This window comes from Pristiophorus japonicus, chromosome 22, assembly GCF_044704955.1.
Source record: "Pristiophorus japonicus isolate sPriJap1 chromosome 22, sPriJap1.hap1, whole genome shotgun sequence".
NCBI lineage: Eukaryota > Metazoa > Chordata > Chondrichthyes > Pristiophoridae > Pristiophorus > Pristiophorus japonicus.
The window spans coordinates 39,323,310-39,341,524 of NC_091998.1; the positions used below are offsets into that span (position 1 = coordinate 39,323,310).

General features: G+C 46.3%; 1 protein-coding gene across 1 annotated transcript; it reads right to left on the bottom strand.

Annotated features, from left to right (window-relative positions):
- Nucleotides 1-3,803: 3,803 nt before the first annotated feature.
- LOC139234957 (zinc finger protein 664-like) lies at nt 3,804-16,882 on the bottom strand. The gene is made up of 2 exons (XM_070865946.1): nt 16,793-16,882; nt 3,804-7,644 (listed from the first exon to the last, which is right to left on the bottom strand). Exon 2 carries the CDS (start codon nt 7,602-7,604, stop codon nt 6,990-6,992), a length of 615 nt encoding a protein of 204 aa, XP_070722047.1. The 5' UTR covers nt 7,605-7,644; nt 16,793-16,882; the 3' UTR covers nt 3,804-6,989.
- Nucleotides 16,883-18,215: the final 1,333 nt, after the last annotated feature.

Consider the following 18,215-nt stretch of genomic DNA (forward strand, 5'->3'; position numbering starts at 1 on the left):
ACTTGTCTCCATCTCTGGCGATAGTCTGTCAACCAATATCCACTACAAACCCACGGACTCTCACAGCTACCTGGACTACACTTCCTCCCACCCCGCTTCCTGCAAGGACTCTATTCCATTTTCCCACCTTCCATACTAATGCTTCCGTTATGTCTTCCTTTTTCCTCCACCGTGGTTGACATAGTCCTCGACCGTGCCTGTTCCATTTCCCACACTTCCGCTCTCACCCCTTCCCCTCCCTCTCAGAACCATGACAGGGTTTCCCTTGTCCTCACCTTCCACCCCACCTCCACGTTCAACGGATCATCCTCTGCCATCTCCGGCACGATGCCATCATCAAACTCATCTTCCTCTCCCCTCCCAGCATTCCAAAGGGACCGTTCCCTTCACAACACTCTGGTCCATTCCTCCATCACCCCCTAACCTTCTCACGGCACCTTCCCGTGCAAGCGCAGGAGATGCAACACCTGTCCTTTTACCTCCTCCCTTCCCAAACACTCCTTCCAGGTGAAACAGCAATTTACTTGCACTTCTTTCAATTTAGTATACTTTATTCGCTGCTCACACTGTGGTCTCCTCCACACTGGGGAGATCAAATGCAGATTGGGTGATCACTTTGCAGAACACCTCCGACCCCGAGCTTCCAGTCACTAGCCATTTTAATTCTCTGTCCCACTTTGACCTCGGCATCCGATACTGTCCCAATGAAGTTATATGTTTGTATTATAAATAAGTTATAAGTAAGCTTATAAAGGCGTTAGGAGAACCAGCTGATCGCGACTTTTCTCTCTAACCTCCTCACCCCACAGACTCCTCATTCTTTGACAGGCATCTTGTGCATTTCCCTCCCTTCTTCACCATTGGCAGCTGTGTCTTCGGGTACCTGTGTCCCAGGCTCTGTAATTCCCTCCTTACACACCATTCGTCTCTCCTCCTTAAAGCCCATCTCTTTGACCGAGCTTATGGCCACCCCTCCCAAAAATCTCCTTCCTCTCTGAAGCACTGTGGGGCATTTTCTACAGTAAAGCTCTAGGGGCTGAATGGCGTCCTCCTGTGTAACAGGCCAAGGGGCTGAATGGCCCTCCTCCTGTTCCTGTGTAACAGGCCAAGGGGCTGAATGGCCCTCCTCCTGTTCCTGTGTAACAGGCTTGAGGGGCTGAATGGTCTGCTCCTGTTCCTGTGTAACAGGCTTGAGGGGCTGAATGGTCTGCTCCTGTTCCTGTGTAACAGGCTTGAGGGGCTGAATGGGCTCCTCCAGTTCCTGTGTAAGAGGTGTTGAGCAAAGTGATCACCCAATCTGTGTTTGATCTCCCCAGTGTAGAGGAGATGAGGGGATTAAATGTAGTATCTCCAAATTTGCGGATGACACTAAGTTGGGTGGCAGTGTGAGCTGCGAGGAGGATGCTATGAGGCTGCAGAGTGACTTGGATAGGTTAGGTGAGTGGGCAAATGCATGGCAGATGAAGTATAATGTGGATAAATGTGAGGTTATCCACTTTGGTGGTAAAAACAGAGACAGACTATTATCTGAATGGTGACAGATTAGGAAAAGGGGAGGTGCAACGAGACCTGGGTGTTATGGTACATCAGTCATTGAAGGTTGGCATGCAGGTACAGCAGGTGGTTAAGAAAGCAAATGGCATGTTGGCCTTCATAGCGAGGGGATTTGAGTACAGGGGCAGGAAGGTGTTGCTACAGTTGTACAGGGCCTTGGTGAGGCCACACCTGGAGTATTGTGTACAGTTTTGGACTCCTAATCTGAGGAAGGACATTCTTGCTATTGAGGGAGTGCAGCGAAGGTTCACCAGACTGATTCCCGGGATGGCAGGACTGACATATCAAGAAAGACTGGATCAACTGGGCTTGTATTCACTGGAGTTCAGAAGAATGAGAGGGGATCTCATAGAAACGTTTAAAATTCTGACGGGTTTAGACAGATTAGATGCAGGAAGAATGTTCCTAATGTTGGGGAAGTCCAGAACCAGGGGTCACAATCCAAGGATAAGGGGTAAGCCATTTAGGAGCGAGATGAGGAGAAACTTCTTCACCCAGAGAGTGGTGAACCTGTGGAATTCTCTGCCACAGAAAGTTGTTGAGGCCAATTCACTAAATATATTCAAAAAGGAGTTAGATGTAGTCCTTACTACTCGGGGATCAAGGGGTATGGTGAGAAAGCAGGAATGGGGTACTGAAGTTGCATGTTCAGCCATGAACTCATTGAATGGCGGTGCAGGCTCGAAAGGCCGATTGGCCTACTCCTGCACCTATTTTCTATGTTTCTAACAGGCTCGAGGGGATGAATGGGCTCCTCCTGTTCCTATGTAACAGGCTCGGTGGGCTGAATGGCGTCCTCCTGTTCCTGTGTAACAGGCTCGAGGGGCTGAATGGCTGCCTCCTGTTCCTGTGTAACAGGCCCGAGGAGCTGAATGGCCGCCTCCTGTTCCTGTGTAACAGGCTCGAGGGACTGAATGGGCCTCCTGTTCCTGTGTAACAGGCTCGAGGGGCTGGTGGGAACTCACCGGCCCTCGCCCCCTCTGAATTTCCTTCATTCATTTGAACAGACAGCAACTCACTGCCTGCTGACCCACAAACTGCAGAGCTGAAGCTCATCACAATGGGCCAATCAACCGTACTCCTACAGCAATCAGTGGGCAGCTCCAATGTGCATTTAACACGGTACTGACAGAAATCCACGGTAATTATTAGGTTGTTGTTTATAGAATCAAACAGGAGGAGTCCATTCGACCCATCGTGCCTATGCCAGCTCTTTGAAAGAGCTAATCAATTAGTCCCATTCCCCCCTGCTCTTTCCCCGCAGCTCTGCAAATTTTTGCTTTTCAAGTATTTATCCAATTCCCGTTTGAAGGTTACTACTGAATCTCTCCCACCACCCTTTCAGACAGCGCGTTCCAGATCACAACTCGCTGCATAAAAAATCTCATCTCCCTTCTGGTTCTTTTGCCGATTATCTTAAATAAGAACATAAGATCAAGAGTAGGCCATTCGGCCCCTCGAGCCTGCTCCGCCATTTAATAAGATCACAGCTGATCATCTACCTCAACTCCACTTGCCTGCACTATCCTCATATCCCTCGATTCCCTTAATATCCAAAAATCTATCAATCTCGGTCTTAAATATGCCCACAGACTGAGCCTGCACAGCCCTCTGGGGTAGAGAATTCCAAAGATTCACAACCCTCTGAATAAAGAAATTTCTCCTCATCAAATCTGTGTTCCCTGGTTACCGACCCTCCCGCCAGTGGAAACAGCTTCTCCGTATTTACTCGATCAAAACCCCTTCATAACTTTGAACACCTCTGTTAAATCTCCGCTGTTAAGTGCTCCAATTAACAAACTGTTGTTAACTCGTACGTATAATGGGTGTATATTGGTAACACTGAATGTGCACATGTTAAGCTAGCTTGGGAACTGTTCCCGCTGTTTATATTAAGGCGCAAGTGTCAGAACATCAGCCCCTGTCATCGCAGTCCTTGAAGCCCAAACGCCTGGTGCCTTGGTGACATCAGATCGCGAGATGTTTCCACCAGAACTGTCAATTATCCTGGCTGTCCCCTTTCCCGTGCTCTGTCCCTGTTTGAATCTTGTGGGTCTAGAGGTTTGGAAAGGGCGGTTCTTCGCGCTGTTGTCTGAACGCATGAGAACACCGAGATCGGTCATTATCAGTAACGTTACATATCTGCACCTCAAGGGAAGATGGATGTAAACTTTTGATGGGACCCACAGGCTCCATGTTAAACATGAGTCAGCCCACGATGATATAATGAAAGCATCACGAAGCGGCGGTACAATTCAAGCCTTTATTGGGGGAATCAAATACACTTTGGAATATAATGCAGAACCATCTAGTGGAAGGCTAATCAGTTGCTAAAAACAATCACATCTTGCAATCAAGAGTCTACAGTCTATTCAGAGGGCAAAGAGTGTCCCGATCTCTCTTTCATAAACTTGAAATCAGGCTGATGCTTATAGATTGTATACCGCCTGTTATTAGATTCTGTGCATCAATGGTGATTGTACAAACAATATCTTCCTGCACTGAATCAACCGTCTGTTCGGTGGTGTCGAAGGCAGGAGTTTGGCCCAGGGGTCTCGCACACTCGCCCGAGTGTGGATTTACAGCGACCAAAGTAAATCCAGGCTGACACAGCAGTGCAATGCGGAGGGATGGCACTATAGGAAACGTAGGGGAGTTCTCCCCGGTGTCCAGGGCCGATTTTTACCCCTCAACCAACATCGCTGAAGCACTAACTGGTCATCCATCACATTGCTTGCTGTACGCAAATTGACTACCACGTTTCCGACATTACAACAGTGACTGCACTTCAAAAGTAATTAATTGGCCATGAAGCGCTATGGGACGTCCTAAGGATGTGAAAGGCGCTACAGAAATGCGCGATCACTAGTGCAATGATGCTTACAACATTCAGTGCACTGACACCGCCAGCAGAGAGATCAGTGCGTGGTTTACAATGCCAGAGCATCATTCACTGCACGATCCCTGCACTGGGCTTTCCAAGTGCTAATAGTCTTCATAAGCAGCAGCCTTAGTGTGGTACCTTGCCCGATTCTGAAGGGCATGGGTTCAACCCCCACCCCACATACTGGAGTACTTGAGCTCGGCTGACACTTTGAAGGAGTGCTGCATTGTTGGAGGTGCCATTCTTTCAGATCACACCATAGCCCTCTCAGGTGGACTTAAAAGATCCCATGGCACCATCGGAAGAGCTGGGGAGTTCTCCCAGTGTCCTGACCAATGTTTCTCTCTCAGTAACACCATTTGCCTCAATTACAACACTGACTACATTTCAAAAGTACTTCATGATCTGTGCTTGGGACATCCTGAAGACATTGAAAGGTGGTATATAAACGCAAGTTCCTCATTTCGGATATTAGCAACATGAACATTGAAAAAGAAAGGCACAGACCCACAAAGCCAACAGTGTTAACTGAAAACAAATTATTAAAAAAAAGAAATTGCATTTACATAGCGCCTTTCATGACCTCAGGACATCCCAAAGCGCTTCGCAGCCGATGAAGTGCTTTTGAAGTGTGGTCACTGCTGTACCGTAGGAAACGCGGTTGACTGTATTCGCAGCCTGGCAACTGAAGTATTAACGATAGACACAGCAACATCACGAATGCAGCGTCGACACGGCCATCTTTCACCCTCTCGCTGGGTCACAGCTGTGACGTCACAGTACTGAGCATCGTAGCAATGTCACTGCTCCAGAACAACGCTTGAATATACCAGGGCAGTGGGAGGAGAGGCTTCGAGACCTGAAGGGCAAACACCACTTAAACCCAGAGAGTAATGAACTGCTGCTACAGGATGCCAATAGGGTGATCGCAGCCAGGATACTGGACTTAAGTTGACAGAGCTGGAAGCATGAAATCAGACTGCTCTTTTTCGACTGCAACTATCTCATCGATGGGTTTAATTAACGAAGTGCCTGCAAACGCAGACATCACCTGGTGAACCCTCGGCTCTCCATTAAATGTCTAATATTGTAACAGTATTTTGCTGGGACGGGTAGGGTAGGAAGCAGATTCCACCACGTGACTGACCTGGTGATCAGGTACGAGCGGTGCCAGACTGCTACAGTACAAGCACGCTCGCTTCAGGAAACAGATCAAAAGGCACAAGTCCAGTCCACTTGTGCACAATCTTCTGTCAGCCACTGTGCAAGGGTGGCACTGGGAGACATTGCGTAAAGCAGGGAAGTGATGGCAAGGAACATGTTTTAGACAGATTAACCCCTCACTCTCTGTTGAAACAGTCTTCAGGATACAAAGCTGATACATACATTTACTTCTAGGCTCCTGTGCACAAGCTAGAGTAGGAGAGCTTAGGATGCCATCATTTAGAAGAATAAACCCCCAACGGGTTGATGTTGTGGTGTTACCAGGTCACGCAGCCCTTCAACTTTTGGATGAATGTAAATTCCGGGGCAGAGGGATATTCCCAAAAATCACAGGACAACTGCAGACCAGACAGTGACTCCACTGAATGAGGAAAATGCCCACGATTTCATTCCGGACAGTCAGAACTCTTTCCTAACTTACTGAAAAGTACAATTTCTAACTACTCTTTTATCAGAATAAAAGGTCCTCCAATATAATTCATTTTTTATGATGATCAGTCTCCAAGGCACTCCTCAGGTACCCAGCCAACACATCAAAACTGTGGTGAAACCCATTCAACGACAAGACAATGATGCACAGTGGAGGCACGAATCTCCAAACAGATACAAGGATTGTTCACAGGTTGTTCTCCAAACATTAATCTACTCTTGTCCACGGCACAAGACTCCGACAGGAAATCTCATGCTGCTGTCACTGGCAGTGTCAAACTGCTTTGCACGAACGGAATACAAACTAACACAGGGAGCGGTTGAGGCGAGTAGCATTGATACATTTAAGGGCCAGGTAGATAAACACATGAGGAGAAAGAAATAGAAGATTTGCTGATGGGGTGAGATGAAGGAGGGCGGGAGGAGTGGAGCAGAAACACCGGGATGGGCCGAATGGCTTGTTTCTGAGCTGTAACTTCTCCTCAAATTCTGCCCTCTTCAGCATTCCTGATTGTGATCGTTCCACCATTGGTGGCCACGCCTCCAGCTGCTTCGGCCCTAAGCTCTTGAATTCCCTCCCTAAACCTCTCGACCACTCTTTCATCCTTTAAGACGCACCTTAAAACCTACCTCTTTGACCAAGCTTTTGGTCACCTGCCCTAATTTCTTCATATGTGGCTCGGTGTCAAAACGTTGTCTTAAAACACGCTTGTGAAGCGCCTTGGGGCGTTTTACTACGTTACAGGCGCTATATAAATACAAGTTGTTGTAATTCTTCAGTTTCTCGACCGTTTATGGGTTATCAAGTGGGTGTAAAAAAAAAAATATTTTTACAAAAGTATGTGGGAATAGTTCTGTCTTCGGTACAGCGACCCCTTCCCTCCGCGCACTGCGCCGGTCACAGCCGCTTGCCCCCGCTGTGGATGCGCTGGTGCTGGATCAGGTGGCTGGACCGGTAGAAGCGCTTCTGGCAGACGCTGCACTGGAAGGGTTTCTCCCCGGTGTGGATGCGCTGGTGCACGGTCAGGTCGCGGGAGGTGCAGAAGCGCTTGTGGCAGGCTGCGCACTGGAAGGGCCGCTCCCCGGTGTGCGTGCGCTGGTGCACCGTCAGGTTGCTGGAGGCGCGGAAGCGCATCTGGCACACGCCGCACTGGAAGGGCTTCTCCCCGGTGTGGATGCGCTGGTGGACCCGCAGCTCATTGCTGGTGGAGAAGCGCTTCTGGCACACGCCGCACTGGAAGGGCTTCTCGCCCGTGTGGAAGCGCTGGTGCCGCGTCATGTTGCTCGACTTGCTGAAGCGCTTCTGGCACACGCTGCACTCGAAGGGTTTCTCGCCAGTGTGCACCCGAAGGTGCCTCTTCAGCAGGCAGGCCCAGCGGAAGCCCTTCCCGCACACAAAGCAGTGAAAGCCCGGCTCCTCCCGCACCGCAGGCGCCTGCTCACCGGCTCCAGGGCTTTCAGACGAGCCAGGCTGCTCCTTTATCAACATTGCCGTTTCTTTCAGCATTTCCATTTTAACCCTTTGTTTCCCCCAACGCTCCTCACCGCCAAACCTGAACAAACAAAACAAATGAATTAGTAAAAAAAAAACACTTTGGGGTTGCAATTCTCCGCAGTGACTACACGCCAGAAGTACTTCATTGGCTGTGAAGCGCTGAGATGTCTGATGGTCGTGAAAGGTGCTATATAATTGCAAGTCTTCTTCACTTATAAATATCCTTAGTTCTTATGCATGGGTACTTGGTTCAACTTATTTTAAAGAGTAGAAGATGCCACTGCCACCTTGTCGAGCTTTCCCGTGTCGGGTACACTAAAGATTCAATTAATATGCATTCATAAAGCATCCCCGCTGTCTATTTATGGAGATGGACCCCTTGGTAAACAGTGCGCAACACACCACTGGATCTGCTGGGGCAGTGCTCATGGTAATTGAGATGATGGTGTTTTATGACAGGAGCATTATATCATGTAATGGACAATGTATATGATGTTGTGAAGCTGTGGGTAGTTGACCTGTTCTTTTGGAACAGGAGTGGGTCATTCAGCCCCTCGAGCCTGTTCCACCATTCAATTAGGCCTTAACTCAATGGATATGGTACTCAATAGGGTTGATCAGATAAACTAGTTCCTCTGGTGGACAATCTGTTTAGAGCAAAGGGGGTACACTTTTAAAATTAGAGCTAGGCCGTTCAGGATTAAAATCAGGGACTACAATGTTACCTGGACTCCAGTGGTTAAATTACAAGGAGTGATTACCCAAATTAGGGTTGCATTACCTGGAATTTAGATGGTTAAGGGGTGATTGGATCAAAATTTTCAAGATAAAAAAACTGTAAGGGATAAACTTTAAGAGTTGCAAATAGGTGGTCAGAATTATGCTGAAGTTAGTGAACTTATCAGTATTAGGAGGGTCTGTATAATTGCCTATGTATGTAACACTTGCTTATAGGTATTGCACAAATGTATAACGCATTAAACTAAATCCGTAACCTCTGTAATACTTGAACAGCAAAGTCAGCAGTTGTTGATCAGAAGTCTCTGAGGAAGAGATAAGGAAGCCAGTTTAGGCGTCTATTATACTGCGGCAAAGGGCAAGTGATGGAACAACACCATAGAAGATGGGCAATTGCATATACCACTCAGAGACAGTTTGATAAGCGTCGATAGATCAATATAACTTCGCTGATAGAATTAGACCTATCGAGGATTTTGTAGGAGGGTGCTCCTCTCCAAAACCTGTATAAATTGTACTTGAAGCCTCTTGTATTTCGGAGGTTCCACAACTGAACCTTCCCGTGCATTGTTCGTAATAAAACCGGTAAACCTGAGGTTTTGTTTGTTTACTTCCATGGTCGTTACACAGTGGGAAGCTGGGCGAGGTGTCGATTAACTATATCAGTTAGTCCACCTTGAGGGAGAGAAGCCTCCTTTTTACCCCAACATTTGGTGTCACGAACAGGATGCAGACCCTCTGACTTGGTGATGTGACAGCTGAATGGCAGTATGTTTTGTACCACCTGCAGCTGTAGCATTGATGGGAAGGAAGTAATCTGTATAAAGAACTAGAAGGGGGTAATCTGTAGAACAAGTTATAGCAAACCATGGAAGGATGAAAACCAAGGGAGGGATAGGTGTATTGCCTGAAAAAGAAGGAATACAACCTAAGGGGAGAGGACCCCAACGATAAGGTGCATGTCCCAAAGCGTGACAACAGTAATAACACAGAGAAGCTGGTACTGATCGTGCGCAGCGCAAACAAGAAGGAATACAACCTAAAAAGGGGAGTGGGACCCCAGGATCCTAGGAAATCTGGCCAGTGGGATAAAATGCTAGCTGAGAAAAATGGAAAATTAATAAAAGAAAAGAAAAATGCTGGAAAAACACATTGAATTTACAAAGGACAGCGTGTTTTAATCAAAGATAAAAATGCGACCTTGAAAGCTGCAGCTGCTAGAAAGAGAAACAAAGATGTTTAGGAAAATGGACTGGAGGGAGATCATCAAAATACAAAACCTCATTTGAAGAAAGGAGATTTAAATTGGCTGTGATAAAGATATTAGTTTAAATATAAAAACTTACAAGTCAAACCTGACACAGAAGTTTTGTGCCAAGAAAGTGAAACAAAGATGTTTAACAATGGAATAGAGGAAGGTCATCAAAAAAATTAAGCTCGGATTCAAAAGAGGGAAAAAATCTAAACTATGCGAACTCAGCAAAGGAAGGGAAAAAACTGGGAATTAGAGAATTCTTAAAAAAGATGGAAGCGGCACGGATGTTTAGATATTGTGCCGAGAGAAATAAAACACAAGATTTGCTCAGTGAATGGGACCGTAAAAACAAAATGCTGGACTGTATATAGCTTGTGTGAAAATTGGATTTCAGTAAACAAAATAGCTATTAAAAATGTGTGGTCTCGTTTTAAATCAATGAAAAAATCTTTGGCAAGTATTTGAATTGGAAGTTTAGAGAAATTGGAGTTTAATCTAAAATGCTGTTTTTCCCGATGAGAAGGTTGTATTATGACAACTTTACTAATGATTTCTGCTGTTTTAACGGATTCCTAATTTCTAAGCAAATTTTGAAAGTACAAAGAATTGGGGAAAAATTTTCGGATGATCACGAAATCACATAATGACATCAGGCCTTCTCACAAACCTGTAAAGGAGTTAACTCGTTCCATTGACAGTTGTTTTATACTGGACATCATTAATTTGGATTTCTTAATAAAAGAAAGAAGACTCTCCTGACGACGGAGGAAATGGTGGAATAGTCATAATAAAAATAAAACGAAGAAAGTCTATGTAATAATACTCGCCTGCTACAGAGGACAGATAGATACTCAAACAAAACAAATTCAAGAGTTAGAAGCTAAGATAAATAAGCTGCAAGAGATAAAGACAGGACCAGATGGATAGTGCAGTGCACAGCCCTAGCACCATCACCTACGGTAATAGAGCCAATGTACCCCACGGTGGGTAAGTGTAGTCCACAAACCCAACTGAACAGTAAACCAGACTGGGATAACGAGTGCGGAGTAGAGTGGCCCCCGGCACATGATAATGGCTATTTATCAGCGGCACCGATAAGCACTACCACCATTCCCACCAACGGACGTAGAACAGCCCACATTACCATACAGGAGGTGCCTCTCGGCACAAGAGAGACAAATTCTATTGAATGAGTTACCAACCCCTAAAGTAAATAGTAGGAATACAGAATTCTGGCAAAAGGTGGAAGAAATGCTAAGACGCCCATGGGGAATGGCAGAACAAGGGAAGAGACAGATTAAGTTAGGATTTAAGATAGGAGATGATTATGATGAAACTTTGGAATGGGCAGAACAGGTAGAGAAGTTAAAGTCAGAACAAAGGGACAAGATAACAAAAATAGCAGCAGAGACGAAGGGGTAGGAAACACATCCCTGCACAGCTCCCCTGATAGTTTTAGCTGCAATATGGGAGGTGCGCAGGAAGGCGAGGCCCACAACAGGCAAAGAAGGGGGCACCCTTTTGCAATATGTGGATGATATCCTTACTGCCTCCAGCACAGAACAACAACTCGTACTAGCTGTAACCACAGTGCTAGGAGCTCTACAGAGCGCAGGATTAAAAATAAATCCTAGGAAGGTGCAGGTGGGAAGGAGCAAAGTAACATCTAGGATGCATAATGTCACAAGGGAAAAGACAGATGCCCAAGGACAGAAAGGAAGCAATTCAATCAATGCCCAGGCCAGGGACCATGAAAGGGGTCAGGCAGGTTATAGGGCTATTCAACTACTGCAGAAATGCCGAAATCAGAAAATTGTGGTTGTAAGGTTAAAACAAGCTCTCACAAGTGCTCCAGCTCTGGGATTACCCGACCAGAATAGGCCCTTCCACATCTATACCCACCACAGTAAAGATCATTACATGGGGACAGGTATAGGCCAGTGGCAAAGTAAAATCGGGACACATACCCAGTATACCTTCATAGAATTGCTTAACACAGGAAGGCTTAAAACGGTACCCGAGGCGCGAAGGGCAAGGTGGGAAGCATGCTCTTACCCCCCCAACAGGACGATAACAATAAAAGACAACTGTAACAACCCTGCAAGATGGATCATTACACAGGGAAAGGAGCATCAGTGTTGCCCGACAGGAGAAGACGAGGGAAGTAGTCAGGCTTGAGGAGGCAGACATGGATCTCTATGTAGATGAGTCTCGGCACTATATGGGACACCATGGACGGGCCGTGGTCGATAACAGCGGACAGGTCAAAAGGGAAGGACGGTTTGAAGGGGGTCAATCAGCTTAAGTGGCTGAATTAGTGGCTCTCACTGAAGCTCTGAGGCTGGCTAGGGGAAACGGAGTAAATATCTATACAGTCGATATGCTTTTGAAGTAATCATGATTATATGATAGCCTGGAGCAGACGGGGATACATGACCTCAGGAGGATGTCCGATTAAATTTATACCACGGGTATGTCCATACAGGTAGAACCAACATGATAAGCTCGATGTCCAGATGCTGGTGGTGGAAGGAAATGGGCAGAGATATAGAGGACCACTGTAGAAGGTGCGGGATATGCACAAAATACAACCCAGGGGGTAAAGTAAAGGTCAGAATGGGAATCAGCCTCAACCGAAAGGACCCTGGGTAAACCTGCAGATAGATTTTACTGGACCGTTACCCAGCAACAAAGGGAAGACATACTGCCTAGAAGTAATAGACCAGTTTACGAAGTGGGTAGAGGCTTTCGCCACTAGAAATTGTTCAGCAGAAACCGTGGCCAGGATCCTAGCAGAAAAAATAATGCCACTACAGTAGACTTAAATCAAGGTACCTACTTCACAGGGAAGGTGATGAAAAGGCCTGCGCTTTACTAGGGATCAGGCAAAAGTATCCCATATCAAAGAGACTGGAAAGGGATGGGTAGATAGGATACCCAGAGTACAAATGAAGCTCAAGGCAACCCCTAGTTGGACGACAGGACTGACATCCTTTGAACTAAAAAAAAGACAGGATTCAGAAATTTGTAATGGAACTCTGTAAGCAGTTACATGATTTAAAGAGAGAGGCTAGAGATTAGCAAATCAAGGACTGAGAGAACGACACTAAGGAACAGAAAGTCCAAACACCCCAAATAAGCAGTCTGGTGATTACCCCAGAGAGGTCCAGGCTGGCACCCAAATGGATCGGACCCTATCAGGTAATAATGGTAAGTTATGGTAGTTATAAGGGGTATCGGCAAGTGGAAACACTGGACCCAGTTAAAAAAGCATGGTCATTAACTAACTAGTGACGACCGGGAAATATTGTTTTTTGCAGGATTCTCGTGCTCGTGGAAACAACATGGCGTAACGCAGCCTCATATCAAGGACAACAGGCTGAGGGACGTCAAGGTCTGTATTACAGGGACTTGGGCGACATTAGTTTAAAAATAATAACGGGCATAAAACACGTAACGAGGAAACGAAACAACATTGGGGATGGGCCAGTAATACGGGACCAATAATTAGTGGGAATAAGACCACGGTGTGTTTTATAATCAGGAGGGACAGAGATACTGCCCCCAGGGGAAGGGGGTGCAGGTTTCACTCAACATCTATGAATGGTGGTGGAGGGATATCTCCTGAGATAGACCCACCAACACGGCCCCACCCACTACTTTAGCAACAGTGAGCACGACCAGGGCCCCGACCACCACACCCCCAGCGCCACAAACGTGTCCAGCTATGAACGCTGGGGCAAAAGGGGGATTGATAAGGCAGACCAAGGATAAGATACACTTTTGGGTACGCAGCGAATAATTACTGTATTCCTAAACTTAAACACTATAACCACCCCCAACTTCTGAGGGTTAAACACTATAAGCCTGTATAGAAACCTGACCCTGCGACCACTTAAAGGCCCTGAATCAAAAACCATGAAGTTTAATTTGGAAAGAGGGTCAGGTAAAAAACGGGACCGGGGAAAAAAAGAGGGATACTAGAAATGGTACGCGCGGGATACATGGCGGGATACATGGCAGGATACACGGCGGGAGTTGCAACGGTAAACATTATAGACCTGCATACGATAGATAATCGAGTTAACGCCCTAACACGAACCTTACAGGGATTGCTGGAAAGGGATGAGGATAATGAAAAGATACCGGCACAACTGGGTAATGGCGCAGAAAGGAAATTATTACAAATGGCCCACACATTACGAGACCACGCCAGAACTATAAATTCAATGAATAGAGCAGAACGGAACTTAAGTAAAACCATACAGACAGAACTAGTATGTACAGGATATGGAGCATGGCTGCTCAATGGAATACAACATAACCTAGAGCAGCTTTAGAATGGAAAGGTGCTGGATTGGATAACACTTGATGTATTTACCAACTGGACCTTGGACAAAAACATGACTCATGCCTGCAAGGTGCAGAGAAACAGTCATGCTTGGGTCCCAAAGGCCAGATGTGTAACCGGACATTTAAATATAATAGGTTTTGTATTATCTATACCACAGTATGATGTGACAAAGCAAGATCCTCTATACCAAACAATGTAGGAGAAATAGGAAATCAAACTCACGTGCGGTACCATGACGAACCAGAAATGTAACTGAAGAGAACAACAGTACTAAGAGTCTCAGCATAGATGATGGTTATAAAAATAACCAAGTTGCTTTATGTCGAAATCCACTACAAATGATCAAAGATGACTGTGGATATAACCAAGTGGATGGGTGCATTTTGACTATCACCCCTCCCACCCCAAACACAAGACTACTAAATTGACTTCTGCTTTACTCTGCTTGATGAGACAGATATAAAAGGGGTTTATTATAACCCCTGAGCTTAAGGAGGAAAAATCGATGGGACAATAGACATGACCTGAGGAGGTTATGCGAAGGCCATCGGGCCACAAGGAAAACCGATACTCGAACTGAAAGAGGAACAAACTCGACTGAATTGGACAGCATTCGACAACATAGAGGATACCCCAGGCAGGGCACAAATTCGGCAGAATAGAGAAGACCCCAAGTGGAGGAAAGATCGAAGAAACAGAGCATACCCCAGGCATGGCATAATTCGCACATCAAGAAAATGTTGGCTAAAAAGGACATACACAAACTATGCTGGTCTAAATGTACTGGTTGTAGTGCAAGGGAACTTGTCTTGCTAGTATTATCCTGTAAAAAGGTGTAATCGATGTAAGAGACAGGCCCTGGCCCATACTATAGTTAAAACATTGAATAAAGGGAAATCAGACAATCCGTCAGAAAGGACTTACTTAGTATAACCTTGATGGGAAAGCCAACAGGTCGATCCTGTAGCTCAGGAAGTAGCGCTACCCAAGCGAAAGGATAACCCTGGAAGCTCACCCATTTGAGATTAATTGGGAAATGGCCTATCTTGTGCATATAGCCAAGGGCCATTCGGGGGGAATTGTAAGGGATAAATTGTAAGAGCTGCAAATAGGTGGTCAGAATTATGCTGAAGGTAGTGAACTTATCAGTATTAGGAGAGTCTGTATAATTGCCTATGTAGGTAACACTTGCTTATGTAGGTATAGCACAAATGTATAACGCATTAAACTGAATCCGTAACCTCTGCAATACTTAAATAGCAAAATCAGCAGTTGTTGATCAGAAGTCTCTGAGGAAGAGATAAGGAAGCCAGTTTAGGCGTCTATTATACTGCGGCAAAGGGCAAGTCATGAAACACCATAGAAGATGGACAATTGCATATACCACTCAGAGACAGTTTGATAAGAGTCGATAGATCAATGTAACTTCGCTGATAGAATTAGAACTATCGAGGATTTTGTAGGAGGGTGCTCCTCTCCAAAACCTGTATAAATTGTACTTGAAGCTTTTTGTATTTCAGAGGTTCCACGACTGAATCTTCCCGTGCAGTGCTCGTAATAAAACCTGAGGTTTCGTTTGTTTACTTCCGTGGTCGTTATACAGTGGGAAGCTGGGCGGGGTGTCTATTAACTATATCAGTTAGTACCTTGAGGGAGAGAAGCCTCCTTTTTACCCCAACAGAAACTATTTCCTTTGGTTGGGGATTCTCGGACCAGAGGACATAGCCTAAAAATCAGAGCCAGACCAGGTGGAGTGAAAGGGTGGTCGAAATTTGGAACTCTCTTCCGTAAACGGCAGGTGATGCTAGATCAATTGTTAATTTTAAATCTGAGATTGATATTTTTATTACCCAAAGGTATTACGGGTCAAAGGCAACTACGTGGAGCTAGGTCGTAGATCAGCCGGAACAGGCTCAAGGAACTAAATGGCCTCTCCTGTTCCTAAGCACATCACACAAAGGGCAGTATAAATCTCTCCCCCAAGGCTGGGATCGATAAATTTTTGTTGGGTGGATAGAGTTTGGTGGCAGATTAGAGACGATCTCATTGAATGTCGGAACGGGCACGAGGGGCTGAATGGCCTCCTTCTAGAATCATCGAAATTTACGGCACAGAAGGAGGCCATTCAGCCCATCGTGTCTGCGCCGGTCGACCAAGAGCCACCCAGCCTAATCTCACTTTCCAGCTCTTGGTCCATAGCCCTGCAGGTTACAGCACTTCAATTTCTGTTCCTGTGTCTTAAGTTCGGGGGCGGGCGGGCGGGGGAGATTTTCCTGGCTGAGGGTGAAGAAAGGATTTACCAGAATGGTTCCAGGGATGAAGGACTTCAGTTACGGGGATAGGCTGGAGAAGCTGGGATTGTTCTCCTCAGAGCAGAGAAGGTTGAAAGATTTGATGGAGGTATTCAAAATCATGCGGGGTCTCGACAGAGTAGATCGAGAGAAACTGTTCCCATTGGCCTAAGGGTCGATACCCAGAGGTCATAGATTTAAAGTGATTGGCAAAAGAACCAAAGGCGACGCAAGAAAAAACTTTTTATGCAGCTAGTGGTTGGGATCTGCAATGCTTTGCCTGAAAGGATGGTGGCGGCTGACTCAATGTTATAATTCAAAAGGGAGTCGGATAAGAGGCTGAAGGGAGTCAGATAAGAGGCTGAAGGGACTGCACCCTCCCTCTCCACCAATCAGGGCCGGTCCGCGTACGCATGCGCCCAGCCGCTCAGGCCGGGGCCCGCTGCACCGCGCCGATCGCGGCCCCCGGTCACTTTATCCAAAAAAAAGAACAAAGAAAGAATCCGCCGCATGCACGCCAGCCCCAGCCGACCGAAAGGCGGCGGCCATTCACTTCAGCAACCGATACCTGCTGGGTCCCGTCCGCCCGCGCAGCTTTCAGGCGTCGCAAGATGGCGGCTCCTTCCCACAGGCGGAGGAAAGAAAACCCAGCCCGCGCCGCGCGCGCCCGACGGCCCGTGCCGCCCTCTGATTGGCTGCGCCGACGGAGAGGCCGCGCTTTGATTGGCTGCGCCGACGGAGAAACCGCGCTTTGATTGGCTGCTTTGCGCAGCGCCGCGCGCGCCTAGATTCAATTGCGCCGCGCGTACGCACCATCCCGGCCTTTGGCCAATCAGCTTCGAAGAAATCGGGCGGGAAGGACAACAAAATGGCGGCCGGCTGGGAGCAGTTTTCCATCGCCTGTTGAACCCAGGGTGGGAATGGAATAGAGGACCATCACTCTCTCCTCCCACAGGCCTGCTCCTCTTTGGCCACCTGTAGATACTCGGATCACAGAGAGGAGGCAAAGACCCCTAGAATCAACTGAATTGTTCCTCAACCAACATCAATAAAACAGACGATCTGGGTCATTATCGCATCGTTGTTTGTGGGATCTTGCTGTGTACAAATTGGCTGTAAGTTTCCCACATTACAACAGTGACTACACTCTTTTTTTAAAAGTACTTCATTGGCTGTAAAGCACTTTGGGACATCCGGGCCATGAACAAGCGCTGTAGAAATACAAGTCTTCCTTCTTGCAGAAACAGTTGGAGACAGTCCTTATGCTGGATGAACTAAGAGGAAAAAATAGCTTTCCTTCCTCGTCCTTAGTTAAAAAGCACGAAGTGCTGTTAAGACAATGAATGTGATGGTTGAACGGAAGAAACCGCTGGAATTGAGCAGTTGTAGCTCATGAGATGCATGAAACCATTGGAAATGAGACTGCTAAAACCCCCATATTATTTTTTCTAATCAAGAAAACGATAGACCATTCTTATATAAAATTTAATTTGAGTCCCTAAACCTGTAATATGACGGATTACTAGACAAGTGAAGATGCGTTTACGCTACAAGTTCAATATTTCTGCTAAGTGTTTTCAGCTTCAGAATGACACTAAACATGTGTAATATAAATCCAGAATTAACTTCAGATACTTCAGAATGTGACTCCCTCCTGCACTTTGTTCCAGTATCAGGTGGGGCTCCAACTTCAGATTTCAGCTGCAATTACATTATACAGTCAATTCACCAATTCCGTAGTCCCTTCGAGCACAGATCCTCACTAGAAGCACAGACTGCGGTGTCAATTTAAAACAAAAGTTCAGAACATTGAAATCAACAACTTGCCTTTAACGTAGAAAAACACCTCACAGTGTTTCACAGAGGCTTAATCAGACAAAACTGGATGCCGAGCCAAAGAAGGAGATATATGAGAAGATGCTTGGTTAAAAAGGTGGGTTTTTGGAATGGTTTACGGAGTGAATTTCAGAGAATGGGGCCTAGATGGCTGT